This window comes from Coturnix japonica, chromosome 2, assembly GCF_054131305.1.
Source record: "Coturnix japonica strain WE chromosome 2, WE-NBRP24, whole genome shotgun sequence".
Classification (NCBI taxonomy): domain Eukaryota; kingdom Metazoa; phylum Chordata; class Aves; order Galliformes; family Phasianidae; genus Coturnix; species Coturnix japonica.
In genome coordinates, this window is record NC_140664.1 from 95,219,662 (window position 1) to 95,235,990 (window position 16,329).

Here is a 16,329-nt window from a genome sequence, read left to right on the forward strand (position 1 = left end):
TCCGTGTCTGTCGATTGCTCAACGGCAGTGCGCAGAGGCTGCACTTTATCTCTCAGTGCCCCTCTATGATCTCTTCCGAAAAGGGAAAGATTGGAGGTGCATGCAAGGCACGGCTGGTGAGGGGCTTCAGTACGTGTGTGCATATAGGTGTATAGGTCGGCAGTCAGATGCGCTGTTGAACGAGGTCAGCGGCGGAACGCAGATCAGTCTGTGCTGCAAACACTTCCTACGAGGGCAGCGTTAGCAGCACGCGTCCCCCTCTTATTTTTAACCTTGATTTTGGAGATGCACGAAAAGTTGACACAGAGGCAGAGAGTGATTTACAAGTGGCTCCCTCAAAAGAATTCCCAGCAGAGATTGCGGGGGAAAAAAAATATCATTTCAGCAACAATAACAAAAGACAACGGGATAAAGGGAGTGCAGAAAGCCCTCTGTGTAACACATTGTAAAAATTACATCGGGCTTTGCTTCGTGCGTACACTTTGCCTCTGAAATTGAAATGCAAGTTCATTTATAAATGTTTGACAAAGTTAGCTCAGTTTCTCTGCGGCCATTGTTGAAGGGGTCATTTTTAAGGCTGACACCATTTCGTAAGATTCATCCTGTGTAGTTCTGGACCAGAAGAAAGCGACATTGTGGTGGAAACAAAAACAAAAAGAGAGAGAGAGAGGGAGAGAGAAAGAAAACGGCTGTAAGTGTCAGATATTCAGCAACAGTTTCCTTTCCTACTTGCAAAGGCATCTCGGTGTTTTACTACAGTCATTCTCCGTGGTGGCGATATTTGAAAATCGATTCTAAAATACCGAGAGTTGGGAAATCCGGAGCTAAAATATGAAGTTAATATCTGGGCAATTTGCGGTCATAATGAGGCCTAATGAGCTCGCTAGAAAGATAAAATGGTATTTACCAAAACACCTGATGGGATAATGTGACTTGCTGTGTTTTACTACCGATGATAAAAAGAATATTGATTGCAAATAAATCACCGTCTCTAAACGCTTGTAAACAGTTGGTGTTTGCTCTGCTCACATCAAAGTAAAACTTATGAGATAAAGTCTCCGCATATGCATTTTCCGCACTGCAAAGATCGCCTTTCATTGAGGAGGTAGGGCTCTCCCAACACTTGGGAGTTAATATTTCACCCCAGATTCTCGGGGCACCATTGGGGTGTGTTGGGGGAAGATTTGTGTGTGCAAAGCCCTCGCACCGAAGTGGCTCCGCGCTGAAGTTGCGCATTGCCACGCCGGCCGCCCCTCACGCCAACTCCTTTTAAAGGCAGAGCCGGGACCAGAGGAGAATGCTCTGCGTGTGTGATATCCCCCCGGATACTTGGCGTATAAACCCAAAGCTGAGCGCGGGCATCAGCTGTTAGCTGTGCTGAGCTACCTGCTTTCCCTTCCTAAGGTCGTTCGGAGAGCACAGCAAATTGTCGTGGTGGAATGTGAACTTAGTGCCTTCCCATCGTTCGGTTCGCTTTGGCTTGCGGAGGAAATACGCTTTCTGCCTGACAGAGCCCAGCTCGGTCCCTCTTCTTCTTTCTCTGCAAGAGGCAGGGGTCACTCGGGAACTCTTCTGCCTGCTCCAAACGTGGGGAGCCCGGAGCGGGGAGGGCCGTTTTGGAGTGTGAAGCTCCTGTGCCCCGCTCCAAAGCGCGTTCCGGCTCCCGGAGCAGCCTATTCAGGTCTGGGAGAGACGCTAACGAGATAATTGATGTGCTTTTTCCTCTCCGCTTGCCTGAATGTGTTGCAGGGCTCCCAGTACGAGCTGAAAGATAATCCGGGTGTCCACCCTGCTACCTTCGCAGCCCACACCGCCCCTGGCTATTATCCCTACGGACAGTTCCAGTACGGGGACCCGGGGAGACCCAAAAATGCCACCCGGGAGAGCACCAGCACCCTCAAGGCCTGGCTCAATGAACACCGCAAGAACCCTTACCCCACCAAGGGTGAAAAGATCATGCTGGCCATCATCACCAAGATGACCCTCACCCAGGTCTCCACCTGGTTTGCCAATGCCCGCCGCCGCCTCAAGAAGGAGAACAAGGTGACCTGGGGCTCTAGGAGTAAAGATCAAGAAGATGCCAACCTTTTTGGCAGTGATAATGAGGGGGACCCTGAGAAGACCGAAGATGATGAGGAGATAGACCTGGAGAGCATAGACATAGATAAAATTGATGAAAACGATGGGGAACAGAGCAATGAGGAAGAGGAGGAGAAGCCCGAGCTTCTGAGACAAAGCAGTGAAGAGGAGCGCTTGGAAAAAGACAAGGATTTGGCACTGTCAGGATCTGAAGGGCTGAAACCCAAAGATGCTCTGGCCATGGTGAAGGAGGCCTCTGACAACAGCACGAGAATCATCAGCCCTGGGGGACAGAGCAATTTACAGATGCCATCTCACAGCAAACCCAAGATCTGGTCTTTGGCAGAGACAGCGACCAGCCCTGATGGTGCCCTAAAATCTTCACCCCCACCACCTCCCCCTGCCCAGGTCACCCACACTTCACCACAGATCCAGCATCCCGCCTTTCTCCCCAGCCATGGACTCTACACATGCCAGATTGGCAAGTTCCACAACTGGACAAATGGAGCTTTCCTCACACAGAGTTCCCTGCTAAACGTGAGGTCGTTTTTGGGAGTAAATCACCACCATGCCACTCACCACAACCACCACCTCCAGGCCCAGCAGCAGCCTTCTGTTTTAACAGCCACCCTGGGAGCCCTAAGCAGTGAAAAGCCTTCAGAGAGGACCAGTCCCAAACACATAGGTAATGCCCCTGGCAGCCAACTCCCCTCTTCCCCACCACACGCACACAAACTTCTCCTTGAGGGACAGAGTAAGAGGCAGCCCTGGTGCAACTGATTGCTTTAACAGCCTTGCAGAGGGTTTAGCCTAGCGTTCAATTTTTCCTGCAGCACATAGATGGTATGCATTAAGCCTATTTCATGTGGGCTATTACATTCTCACCCTGCATGTCCATCAGACAACTTAAGAATGCCAGAACAGTGCTGCCAAACATATTCTTTAAGCTTTGCTTTCCTTCCCTCCCTCACAGAATCTTAGAATCACAGAAAGGCATCTGTTGAAAGGGACATTACAGACCATCAGTGCACATGATGAGGGTCCTTCCTGACCCTCATCTCCAAGTCATGCCAATGACTTATCCGTGATATTCCAAAATGTGGCAAAAAAAGCTTGCATGCTCCTTAAATATTGAAATTAATTGTGCACACCTGTGTACCTGTGTTGCATGCACACACCTACACGTATCTGAACAAGGGGGCAGAGGGAGGTGCACCCTGCACACTGTACTGATTTTCTGCACACTATGCTGATGTTTATTAGTTTGATGCTCAACCGGTTCTCCTATTTTTATTGTGTGTGTGTGTTTTGTTTTCTTTCTCCTTCCAGAAAATGTCCCAAGAACCGATTCCCCACCTCAGCCACTCAAATCACCCTTCCAGCCTGTCCGTGACAAGTGAGTTTGTTTGTTTGTTTTCACTGCAGGAATGTTACTTATGCGAAACAGAGCGTTTGAATAATAAAGACTAATTATAGCACCTAATCAGCGCCAGAATAATACATACAGAGAACAAGAGCAGCAGAGAAGTTGCTGTAATCTTTTCAAAGTCAGGCTAAATTACAATTGTACATTAGCCAGCCTGTAACTTTTCTGGAACTTAACAGACCTCAAAAGAGCTCATGTTAATGACACTAATGAGAAAGATTTCTGTTCAGTTAACTAACAGAAGGATGCTATAGCAAATAGACAGGTGGTTATAGGAAAAAATTTTTTATTATTATTTTTATTTAATTATTTTTACTGAAAGATTATTACGTCTTTTTTTATTTTTTTCTTTCCTCCCTTTCCCCTTCCCCCCCCTCCACTCCCCTTGCAGCTCTTTGCCTCAGCAAGAGGGAACACCGAGAATTTTAACAGCTCTCCCTTCCGCTTGATTAAATGGTTTGCTGAAAAAACAAAATATAACAGAGACTGGTCTTAAGGACAGGAAAACAAAAGAAAAAGGGGAAAAAAAAGAAAAGAAAAAAAAAAGAAAGAAAAAAAAAAAGGAAACTATATAAACGACCCTCATCCATCTCTTTTTTGCAATAAGGTGGTGCAAATCCATAAAGGAGATTAAACAGTTCTGTAGATGGATCCCCTCCTTCATTGTACCATTTCAGATCGTGTTATTCTAACCATTCTTGGATTATTTGTTTGGTAAATGTTTCCCACGTGTTTGTGTTTTTTTCTGTATATAGAGTGATTTCAGATTGTAAATAGCGCGTCAGCAAAACTTGTCTAAATCATATATTTTTGTCTAATAAACTAAATGAAATTATGAGCTCTTTCAGGTATGTATTCTTGAAAATATATTACAAATCTAGTCAAACATTTATAACTTGCTTTCTTAAAACTCGTGACATTTTGCCTTCGGGTAGCTGAAACTCAGTATGCCAAGTCCCATCTGTTGGTAGGACCCCCCCCCCCCCCAAACTATCCTATACACAGCAAACTGCAAGTTCCTTTTTCACCCACGTAAATCTAAGCAGAGTAAAGCTGACCCCTGAGTAGTCAATTTAGTTGTTTTGTCCATTATGACGAATCGGGCGTGTTCCACACTATCCATTTTTTTTGGATATAAATGGACCCTACTTCCACTTATACTGTAAAACACGTTCTTGAAAATGAAAGGGAGAAGGCTTCTCACAGTTCCCTACATATAAAACTTTGCTGTCCAGACCCTTTTCTGTACTGGATGAAGAGCTTTAGTGCTGCAGCACAGATTCTGATCGAAGCCGTAAAATAATAGATTAGGGCATAATTTGTAACGATTTACTCATTACATAAATACAGAGGAAATGTGACGGTGAAAGATCTTTCCCTGCGAGATGAAGCACAATCGTAGCACAGAGAAGTGGCAGCTCTGGCACTTCCTAGAAGAAAGTTCTCGGATTCCGATCTGTCGGTTAAAAAGAGGCTGAGACAATCTATCGGTTTATAAAGGCATTAATCTTCCAAGGCCGGTCCGTTAAAATGTGTAATATTTTGAGTGTTTCCTTCTTTCTTTTCCCTTCTAAATGAGAACACTAAATGAGCATTGAGGTGCTAATAAGATACCAGATGGTTGTTGATGGTGGAAAATGGAAAGAAGCAGCTGGGAAAGTCATTAAGAAATAATGTGGTGACGCCCTAACCCAACCGAACCAACCTCAAACCAGGGCTTGTCGGAAACAAGATGAGATTGTCGAATAAAGCATTAATAAAATTCGTCTCGGAGATCTGAATATCGATCTCGATTTAGCTTCCCAGCCCTCGCAAGTACGGACGGGTGTTGGTGAGCTATCACTGCGGGATCTGTCGGCAAAGCGGTGGACTTCTGCTATCGCGTTTTCCACACAGATAGGGGCATAGAGCAGAGGGATTTGTACGGAGAGGGCTGAGATGCTCAGCGCTGTCGTTCTGCGGAGGTCCCGTTTGACAGCACAGCGTTAGCTGCTTCGCTTTCTGTACGAGACCTGTTTTCCCTAAATCACAGGTAGCTTTTAAGGTGGTAACGGTGCCAACAAAAGAACAGAGTGCAGTTTTAAGCAAACAGCAATAACGAGGCTTACAGTGGGAAAAGGAAGAGAGAAGATGTCTTAAAATAAATAAATAAGAAGAAAAGATAAACAGATTTTACGTCCGTAACTCTGAAACACGCGTCGGATCCGTACTGGTGTGAACGTGACCGAAGCGCTCTCTCTTTCCTATTATTTACAGAGCAGCCCCCGCGCCTCCCTGGAGCCCTTCCCCAACCCCGGCCCAGAGCCGCGGATGGGATCGGGCCCCTTTAGAGCCCTCGACGGGCACCTTCCGTCCGGAGGGCGAAACGAAAGAGCACACCGTGGCTCTCTGTGAGGCCGAGCAAACACGGAGGTGCCAAATTGGCTTGAGGGGAGAGGAGAGGCGATTCCTTCGCGGCACATTAACGTAAGAAAGGACTTGGTGGGTGCACGCCGGGTGTTACCGCGAGGGGCCGAGCTCCGGCCTTCGGATTTTGGGCGGGTTCGCAGCGCCCTCTGTGGGCTTCGGGCGGCGGTGTCCTCTCGCCCGGTGCGGGGCGGCCGCGGTGCCCCCGGTTTAGCGCAGCCCCGGCTCTGCCCCTCCGCAGGTGTGCGCCCGGGCGGCCCCGCGGCCCGGTTGAAAACGAGAGGGGGATCCGGGGGGGGAGGGATCCGCGTTTTTCGGCTTTCTCGCGTCATGTGAGCGACTCGAGGAATGATCGTTGACGTCACCTTGGCAGGAAAATAATTTGTAGTTTTTCGGTCATATTTTCCACTTTCATCGAGATCCGCCCTGGCAGCCGCACACCAGCGAATACCACGGGGTTGGGAGAATAATAAAGGGAGAGCTTAAGCTAAACGAATTGCCTTAATTGGGAATGCGTCGAGCTGATAAGAGTAAATTGGTCCTCGGTTCTACTTCCTTTTTTTCCTTTTTTTTTTTTTTTATTCCTTTCCCCGCCATGACGGGGCCGAATCTGATCACAAAGTCAATAGGAATTGGATGGGTAATACTTCTTTTAGAACAAGCACCAAGCGCCAGGATACATTTTCTCGCTATTTAAACGGGCGGCAGAAGGCATTTTTCATACGTTTGCACAATCCTCCATCCTCCGCCAGTGAAAACACGCTGGCTTTCTTGCTGTTATTCGTCATTTCGCCTTAGCAGAAGAACGACAGACATCTGCGAGGAAACAACGCCGAAAAGTTGATAGAATCCCGAGTTCAGCAAACTGCAATTAGCAGCTGCCAGAACACGCTGAAAGCAAACGGGAGCTTTACCGGGATTTAGCTTTGTCACACAGACATAGTTAGGGAACGTGCTCGTTGGTATACGTGCCTCATTTCTTATTCTTTTTCGATTTTATTTTGAAAAGAAGTCTATTTTTAACTAGGAGGAAAAAAAATACCAAAAACAAAACAAAAAAACAACCAACCTGGAGAAAGGGAAAGAGAAAATTAGCAGTGTGCGTGTGCCTAAGCCCTCAGATCGTTATCGTTCACGGTTCCTGTCATCCCTTTTGTTGCTTTCGTCGAGTTTTTGACGTGCTCGCTCCGAAATTCGAGCAGCCCCGGGGACACGGAGCTGCTGCCGACAACCGCAAGGCGCTCCCGTGGAAACGCTCCGTGGTGCGGCTGCCCGGGCCCGTGGGGTCTCGGACGAAGCCTCACGCCGCTCCGAGCCGGGCCGAGCCGAGTCCTCATCGTTAGATCGCCCGATAAGTTTCACTGTGTTTTCCTGCCCCCCCGCCCCTTCCCCCCTTTTCATGGGCGCCGATCAATTATTCAGAAGCACATTTATCTCCCCTGCAATATGGAGAATTCATATTCATATCTCTGTTTTAGTGGCCTGACACTGATTAATGTAATATGCACCGCGGCTCCGAGTGTAGACCCTCTCTATGAATCATGCACTATAAAGTTTCAATCGTCCTTGCGGATGAGACTATTACAAAGAGTGCGAAGCCGAGGGGGCGGGGAGGCGGTGGAGAGGAGAAAATGGCTCTGTGCCGTTGCCCGGTGTTAGACAGCCTCCCGTTCTCGGGGCACAGGGCGGGCCAGATTCGGTGGGCTCCTACAGGCCTGGGGAAGGGGCAGGGCTTTCCCGAAGTGGTCCGGGCCAGGACCTGGAGGTCGGGTCCCCTCTGCGTCTCGGGGGATAAGGCGTTAAAAGAGAGACTTTAGTTCTAGTCTTGTTCTCTCTATATATTTATATATCGGTATTTTTATTTTTTAATTCCCAAATGTCCTTAAAAGGCAAGGTGTAAAGGAGCTGGCAGAGACATGCTGGAAAGGCTGCAGGCACTCAGACATCACCGGGAGAGAACTAACGAGTGCTTTGAAAAGGGATTGTCTGAACATGAACCTCCAAGTGCCTTGCATGGTCCCCCTCTTCACTGGCCAGACTTTGGGGATGGAGCCACCCTATGATTTCACTCTCAAATCTCACATTTTGAACCACTTGCCTTCCCACCATCCCACTTGCAATGCTGAGATCAGAGGGGAGCTACTAGGCCCATTTATGCCCCCTCAAGTTGGATACTGGGAAAAAAATATTCTCTGAAAGTGTGGTGAGTCACTGGCATTGGAATGGACTGCCCAGGGAGGTGGTGGAGTCACTGCCCTTGGAGGTGCTCAATATATGTGTAGATGTGGCACTAAGGGGCATGGTTAATGGGCATGGTGGGGGTGGGCTAACATGGATCAAGTGATCTTAGAGATATTTTACAACCTTACTGATTCTATGATTCTGTGCCACTTTACTGTCCTCCCTGAATAAAGTCATCATGGCCCAAAATGGCCTGAGCACATCCTGGTGTCCCTGCATGGAATGCCAGGTGGACACAGGCATGCCAGGCCACATTCCCTGTCCCCACCAGGAGCGGCCATGGGGACCTGGCGAGGAGGCATGTGAGGCCCAATTCCAGGTTTAGAGCTGCAAAGTTTTACGTTTCAGCAGTAAATTTTACCTGAGACTAACAAATCAAGTAAAACAGTGGAACATGTAATAAACATGGCCTGCGTAACATGTTTGCCAGTGAAAAGTAACATAAATGACTCCTGGCGAGGTTGGTGTTCCCAATTGTGTGGTGCCACCATGCCGTTTCGTTCATAGCTTGCCCATAAAACTGGCCATGTGGGCAGGAGTCTCTGGAAGTACCAGGAGACTGAGAACCCCACAGAAATAGGTATTCAAAATTTAAGACTCAGAAAATATGAGCTCTTAAAACTAAACAATGTACTTCTGTGTGGAATTAATTTACTTGAGTCCTGTCACCATTATTAATATTAGTTTTGGCTTCTCTTTTGTGTATATGGAGAGAATACATGCATAAGTGTTTGTTAAAAAGAAAAAAAAAAAAAAGAAAAAAAAAGTGGAAAAAACCCACATCTTTTATCTGTTTTTGCTTACTTTAACTAGCATTACAGACATCCTTCATGTTTGACAGCAGAACTTGTTTCCCAACATATTAATTTGGAATCAAGCTAATGCAAAAATGAACACTCAGGCACACACTGAACACTGGTCTTACCTCTCCGGAGAGAAGAGAAAGAGCCAGCGTAAACTCCTTGCAGAATTGAAGGCGAGTTTAAAAAGTAACATTTATTTTTATTCCAGATTTATGGCTGACCCGTAGATAATTAAAGGTTTTATTTTGAGCTGTTGGCCCCACACAATACATTGTCCTTTGTTGCTGTGCAAGTAGCGCTTTCCCTGTGCTGCCTACGGTTCAAAAACAATGAAGCAATCCATTTATTTTGTTGGTCAATTGTAGCACAAAGTGAGGTGGTCAGTGTGGAAAGTTTATCACTGTCTTGTCCCTTTGGAAGAGGCAGAGCATTCACACACCCTCTGCCCCAGTGCACAAATGTCAGTCTTTTTGCAGGCTGCTGTTTTTCTTTTGAAGATGCCGATAGTGTCTCTGATCCACTAATCCATTTATCCAGTTTCATGAGTGCATTGGCTGAATACGTTCACAATAGCCTTGCCCAGCTGGAAACAAGAAGTCAGTGAGCGCAGCCGGCACACCCACCAATGCCTGACACCACTCCCAGATGAGACTCAAGAGCTTGTCTCAAAAAACACCCATCTCAGCCCAAAACAGCTGCCAAACTTGCTGCAACGCACCCAACCCTATGGTTCCACCCTGCCTTAGTACAGAGGTATTTTTAGTGCTGTCTATAGCATGCTATGGGCTTGAATTATTTTTATGATATTCGGCTGTGTCAGTGGAGGCTGAAGCATGCTTGTGGAAAAAAAAAAGCCTCAGGGACTGTGCAAACAAGTGCACATTAAAGAAACTGGTCAGTTGCTGCCAAAGGGGAGGGGGCACAGGGGAGGCAGCGGGCAGCGGGCCTCCATTTGTGTTTAGTGTTGTGCCGTTATTTGCCAGCTTTTTATAACATTTTAAATGTATGTTTAATTAGCAGTGTTATTGGTAATAACAGAATGTTTGAAAATATTAAATACATTTGTGGGCTTGTGTGAAAAAGAAGTTAAAAGGTGCTCGGTGCGCAGAATGTTAAAAAGATCTCACAATGAAGTGATTAACATTTTTATGAATAAAATTAATCACGCATTAACTCTGCAGCTCAATACATCTGAATGCCAAATGTTGCACAGCAGCCCTTTCCCCTAAACCCAAGAATTCTGGATGCAGTGTTGACCCACATCAAACACTTGCCAATTGGTAATGGCAGTGTTGTTATGAGAAGATACTTTAATAATGTGCATTTACATTTGAGGCGAGCAAATAAAAGGGAGAAAATAAATTGGGAGTATTTTGTCAGGGTTTGTGAGGACTGGTAGGCACGTAAAGTACATTAGGAGGCAGTCAAAGGAGGCAACTGTTTGGAGAAAAAGAAGTTTACGTGGCACTCATGGAGGCAAATAGCAAAGTTGCCACAGTAAACAGATGCCAGTGGATTGTGCCTAGCTCTCGTTGGCTCATATTCGTGCACTCATTGTTCTGAGCAAAGCTTATTAGGTTTTAAGATGGGAGCTTACCATTATTAAAATTTCCACTGTGTCAGATAATAAAATGTGATCTTTCTCTCACTCATTCCCTCTCTCTCTCTGTCTTCCTATGTGTGTGTGTGCGCGCGCGTGTGTGTTTTCTAATCTCTTGCCACTGTGGTTTTGGGATTATTCCAGCAGGCTGTACAAAGGGAAGCAAAGGCATCTGAAGTGTCACTCTACAGCTGTGGCAAAGTAACAGAATTTCCATTTTGTTGATGCTCCCAGCACATGTGTGCAGCAGAAGGTGATATCAAAGGAGCCGTTCTTCCTCAGTTCTGCACATTATTTTTCACTGCTGTGGCGAATCTCTCTGAGCTCCGTGAACCAATAAAACAACGGTCCCTGTTTGAGTTGATATATTAATATTTACTGAGGATTTGCAAGGTCGGGGCTAAATGTCAGCAGATTGCTGGGGCAGTACTGTGGGGAATAATTAAACAAATCTCACAGCAGTTCAGCCTCCTAACATCTTTATTAATCTTTTTTTTTTTTTTTTTTTTTTTTTTTTCCCCCTTCTTCTTTCTTTTTTTTTCTTTTTTCTTTTCTTTTTTTTTTTTTTTTTCCTGAAACAGTACACTGAAATATTGGTTTTTCAACCTTAGTGAAGATTTGGGAGAAGTTTAATAATAAAATCCTGGTTTGGAAGTATTTGTTTTTGACAGTCCCTTGGCCCACTCCCTCGCAGATGTTAGTTAGTCGGGAAGGCTATGATGTGTGAATTATCACCCAGCTGCTGGGATTCTCACCTGCCTCTCCATCAAATTCATCTTGACCAGACTGCCAAGCACAATAACGCTGCTGTGATAAACGGAGACCCAAACTGGCTTCATTAAGCAGTGGGTCCACTTGTCTAAGTGAAGAAACTGGAGGACCCCAGTTCGGTCTGCATGTCTTCCTTAACACGATTATAGCATGCGCTTTAGTACAACTTAGACAATTCTCTTTAATAAGCTTCATAATTAGTGTTGGGATGCCTCATTACAAGTCATTGCCTGTAGCAGTCCTAGGCCAAACAGCCCTTCTCAATCTGATTTTTTTTTTATTTTTTATTTTTTTTTTTTTATCAGGCAGCAGGAGCTGTCTAGAGCTTTTTGTTTGTATAATGGGGACTTGCATTAAGCCTCCAGTGTAAAAATACCACAAGGAAATTAATTGCTTCTGTGCAGATTCACCACAGATGTGTCCTGTTATGGGGAATGGTATATTTCTGACATTGCTATACTGCAGTGTGTTGGGAGAAAAAAAAGAAAGTCTGGAAAAGCTACAAATGCAAACATATTAGCATCCATATAGATTCCTTATGTTGTAGCTGAAAACAAGGAGATTTTTAAAGTGTGTCAGAACCTTCAAGCCTTTTTTGAAAAAAAAAAATTGATTTTTTTCTGTTCCCCCCCTCCACACCGAATACTCAAAATCTACTAATAAAATACACATGGCCACGTATTCCGTTTGGTACTGGCTGATAAATGTGCTACTTAAAATAACACACACGAGGAGTGCGGTGACTCAATGCAATAAGAAGGCTGACACACAAAGCCGCCCTCAAGGTCAGTGGTTTGTTATCTATCACTGTTGGTCAGGTTGTGAATCACAGCTGCAAGTTTCAGCAAGTTAAGGGGAGGAGGAGCATTTAGAGTGCTTGCCCTGTGGAAAAGAAAAGCTGAGCTGGTGGTTTGTTAGCCGCGTCTGAACATCACCCTGCAGCTTCTGGGTAATGCCCATTCCCCTGTCACTAAAGCAAAGCTGGAAAGTGCCTTGATCCAGATACAAGTGCTTTGATTTACTTGTTAGAATTCAGGTGGAAGGGTTTAGGGTTAGCGAGTCCACCACAGCAGAGCCTCATAGTACTGCCCTCTCTTTATTCAGATCGATTTCTTTCATCTCATTCCTTGTAAACTTCAGTTTTGACTTTGGGCTGATCCCTCTGATACAGTTGCATTTGCCTAGTGACATCACTATTGATAATCAAATATTAGCAATTCACCTCACAGCAGTCGCAAGAGTGAACATCCATTTAGAATAATATAGTGTAGGAACTGTGGCACTTGGCTAGAAAGAAATGTTTGCACTCATTGTCTGTGACTGCAAAGGGGATTCTGGTATGTATTAATTCTAGGTGCTATAAAGTAAAATGAAAATAATGATAAAAAATAAATAACAAGCAGTTCTGCTATTCAAATTCAGATTATTGTCTGTCTGATCGAAATACAGTAGCTGAAGGCCTTAAAAATATATCTGTTAAGCATGATTTCAAGAAAAGCTGTACGTTAACTGCAGGCAACAGTGAGAATATGCAAGTTGCATGATTGCACACTGTGAATCAGTTTTACCACACTGCATTTCGTAGGGTCTTATACCAGTTCTTTCAGAACAAAAGACAAGATGTACTGCATAAACTACCTCACAATGTTTTATTTTTAAATTAAGGATCTTCTTTTTCTTTCTTCCTTTTTTTTAAAAATTTTTTTTCTTCTCTCTCTCTCTTTTGTTCTTTTGTTCTTTCCCCCATTATTTTTCATTCTCAACAACCAGTTTTTGGTTATGCTATAACAGTAGCACTTTCCCCAAACATTGTACTTCATTGTACTTTTTTTTTTTTTTTTTTTTTTTTTAGGCTATCAAAGATCAAACAGCTCTGACACACAATCCCAGGGGGAATTATTAGTATTTTGCTGTGTCTTGCAACAACAGTACCTGGAATCTGCTTAAAAATGGCATAGAAGAAATTTGCTGTCCTAGAAGAGGAGAAATTCTGTAAGATGAGATCTGCACAAAACATAGCAAAGAAATACTGGCTCTGTGATACTAGCAGAAGGCAGGGGCACAGAGGTAGAGAAGTGGTTTCCTCAAGTTACCCCATTTGTTTATGGCAGAAATGAGGATCTGAGTCTGAGAATTAGGATTTTCAGTCCTCAGAGACTCAGGTACTCAGGGGATGTTTCAAGGATTTGCAGGGGCTGCAGCTGTCTGGTGGAGCCAGAATCAGTACACTTAAACTGAACCCACAGCACTGTAATGTATTCACCACAGTGTCATCAGCTCCCAAAAAATAGCTTCAAACATTTTAACTGATGTGAGTAAAAGCAATCTGATATTTACTAATTATGATTATTGTCACTGAAATCAGTGTGAGGCACTTCCTTTAGGCTTAGGTCTTATGATCAAGTTGTTTATTCTTTTTGGATTGTTTTCAAGAATGCTTTTGAAATTACTGTATGTATTTCAGTGATCATGAATGGATCAAGAAAACTACAGTGGGTCTCATTATTGAAAATTGTGTTGTATATTGGGTGAAAATAAAATCTAAAAGCTGATGCAGTTGTACTCTTAAAAAAATATAAACACGTTTTTTAGTGAACAATTTTCTGTGCAAGACAAACAATTCCTCCTGGTTTTTGAATAAAAGTAAAAATAATTTGCTATTTCACATGCAAAGCTGTGTGTAAAGTAAGATAATTTTAGAAAACTGAAAGCTTGTTTTAGAAAAGATTTTAAACCTTTTAAAAAAATCCTGTTGCCAAGTGAGTTTATGATAATTATGTCCACACATGATATTCCTATACATATGGAGGAAAAGGGAAAATGGATACTTTTTTCATCTGAGCTAGGCATGTTTTAGGTTGTGTGACGAGGGAGGTTTAGGAGGATATAAAAAAAAATCACTATTTCTCAGATTGTCAGCAGTTTGAAATCTGCTTAAGAAAATTCATTAAATAATACTGATAAATTTAACAGAACACAACTTCCCCTCTCCCCCACCCTCCTTCCCCCCTTTTCTTTTTTGTCAGAAAGAAAATTTAAGAACAAAAGAGAATAAAACAGGGTGTCATTTCGAAAATGAGAGTGAGATACAGTGAAGACATTAGCAGAGAAGATGCCTTAAGGTAGAATTAATATAGTGGAATGCTAAAGGAAGAGATTAACATCTTTTGAAAGGAATTGGTTATGGACATGTACAACCTCTGTGTCTTCTGTGGCTTACATCTTAGAACCTGAAGGGCATAGTGATACTTTCATTCAGCATCCTTATTTGGAGAGTAGTAACTGGAGGGCACATATACATTCCTTCTCAAGTTCCATTTTCTCTGTATACCAACCTTACAAGAAATGAAAAGAGTAAAACAGAACAGGAAACAAAAACTGACTTTATTTTTTTTTAAAACCAACTTTATTTTTTTTTTAAATTTATGTAGTCTTCTACTGTTGTATATGTGTATGTTTGAGAGGAAAATTATTCCCTCAGGTCTTGCTCAGAAGAACTTAACTGCGAGTCTAAGTGATTACATGTGAACAAGAGGTAAGAGGAGATGATTTACTGTGAACACAGGAAATTTGTATATTTCTGGTAATCTGTGGTAAATCCACCAGGAAGCTCACAAAGCCTGTTCAGGCCTTACATTTTGTGTGGCTGCTGTCTGGATATGAAGATTGTCTCAGAAGCAGTGTGAAAGCAGGATTGGTGAGCTCCTCAGAATGCTCAAATGTGCCGTTCTTAGGCAGAGTAAGGCTGACAGTCTGCCTAGGCCTGCCCCTTACTAGGTTTTGCAAACTATATATAGGGCCAGAAAAAGGTATGAGAAATGCTGTTCTTACTAACAAATCTGTTTCTGTTGATTGCTTTCACCTTATAAGCGGGGTGTGTGTTTATTCTCATTCTCACTACTGCATGTTGGTTTTGTGGTTTTTTGTTTGTTTTTTCTTTATAAATTAATATTTTGGCTTATAGTATTGTGTTTATCTACAGTTGTTTGATAAACTTATAAGCTTTGAGAAAACAATGAAGTTTCATCACATCTCTGAAGAAAGAACCCTTGGATAGTATATGATATCTATGCCTGCAACTCAGGTCCTTTGGGTCTTGGGTACAGTCACCCACATATAATGCAAGGTTTCTCATTTGTATCATTGGCATTGACTCTTACCTTCAAAGTTACAATCTGCTTCGATGTCTCCTGACAATAAATATTCAAATTTTTACATTCATTGACCTTGGATGTTGCTTCAGTAGCTCTCCTGAAATGCAAGAACTGTGGCTAAAGACTGTTTGTATAAGTGTTTATTGATCAACATCACTACCTTTCTTCAGGGCCTGTTCCTAGCTTCAAGACTTCTGAGATAATCTCAGTTTTCTCCTCATTCACCTTCCCTTTCAGATAATACTCTCATTTTCTACCTACCCCTCCTTTGCATCCTTTCAGCAGAGAGAAGGTTTTCCATTGTTACTGTAAGAAGAGCATTCTGTTCTCTACACCAGGTCTTCATGTCTACATGCCCCTACTGTTCTTTCCCTGCTCCAAACTAAAAACAGTCTCTACTTTCCTCTCTTGAAACAAACAGTGTTTTAAAACTTTATTTGAATCAACAAGAAAAAAAAAAAAAATCTCCACTGAGTGCTGGCCTCCATTATCCCTCTACATCAGGAAATATACTCTTTAACTATTGAGGGTATATGAATGTCATTTGATGGAATCTTTGGAAGAGGGCAACTAATAGGATTCTGCTCCCAAACCATCACTGCAAGTCTGTCAGCTTTGAAAGTTTGTTGCTAGTCTTGATCCATGCAGAAAAATAAAAGAATTGGCTCATTACACCATTCCAGAACCTGGCAGAAAGATGTTGTCTTTCCTCCTCCCAGCTGAAGGAAGCACAGCTTCTAATATCCCTGATCCTAGAGAGAACTTCTGTTGCACTTGACTGCCACCTCTTTCTAATCTGTCCTTGGAATTAGACATGAGGCTCACAGGTTGTCTCTGAGAGACCATTCA

At 43.5% G+C, this 16,329-nt stretch overlaps 1 protein-coding gene across 1 annotated transcript in view; it reads left to right on the forward strand.

Annotated features, from left to right (window-relative positions):
* IRX1 (iroquois homeobox 1) overlaps positions 1-4,340 on the forward strand; it is a 5,316-nt gene extending 976 nt beyond the window's left edge. The window contains exons 2-4 of the mRNA XM_015854286.3: positions 1,750-2,764; positions 3,409-3,475; positions 3,897-4,340. Of these exons, the coding sequence (XP_015709772.1) occupies positions 1,750-2,764; positions 3,409-3,475; positions 3,897-3,954 (1,140 nt within the window). The 3' untranslated portion in view covers positions 3,955-4,340. The remainder of the gene's footprint in view (positions 1-1,749; positions 2,765-3,408; positions 3,476-3,896) is intronic.
* Positions 4,341-16,329: the final 11,989 nt, after the last annotated feature.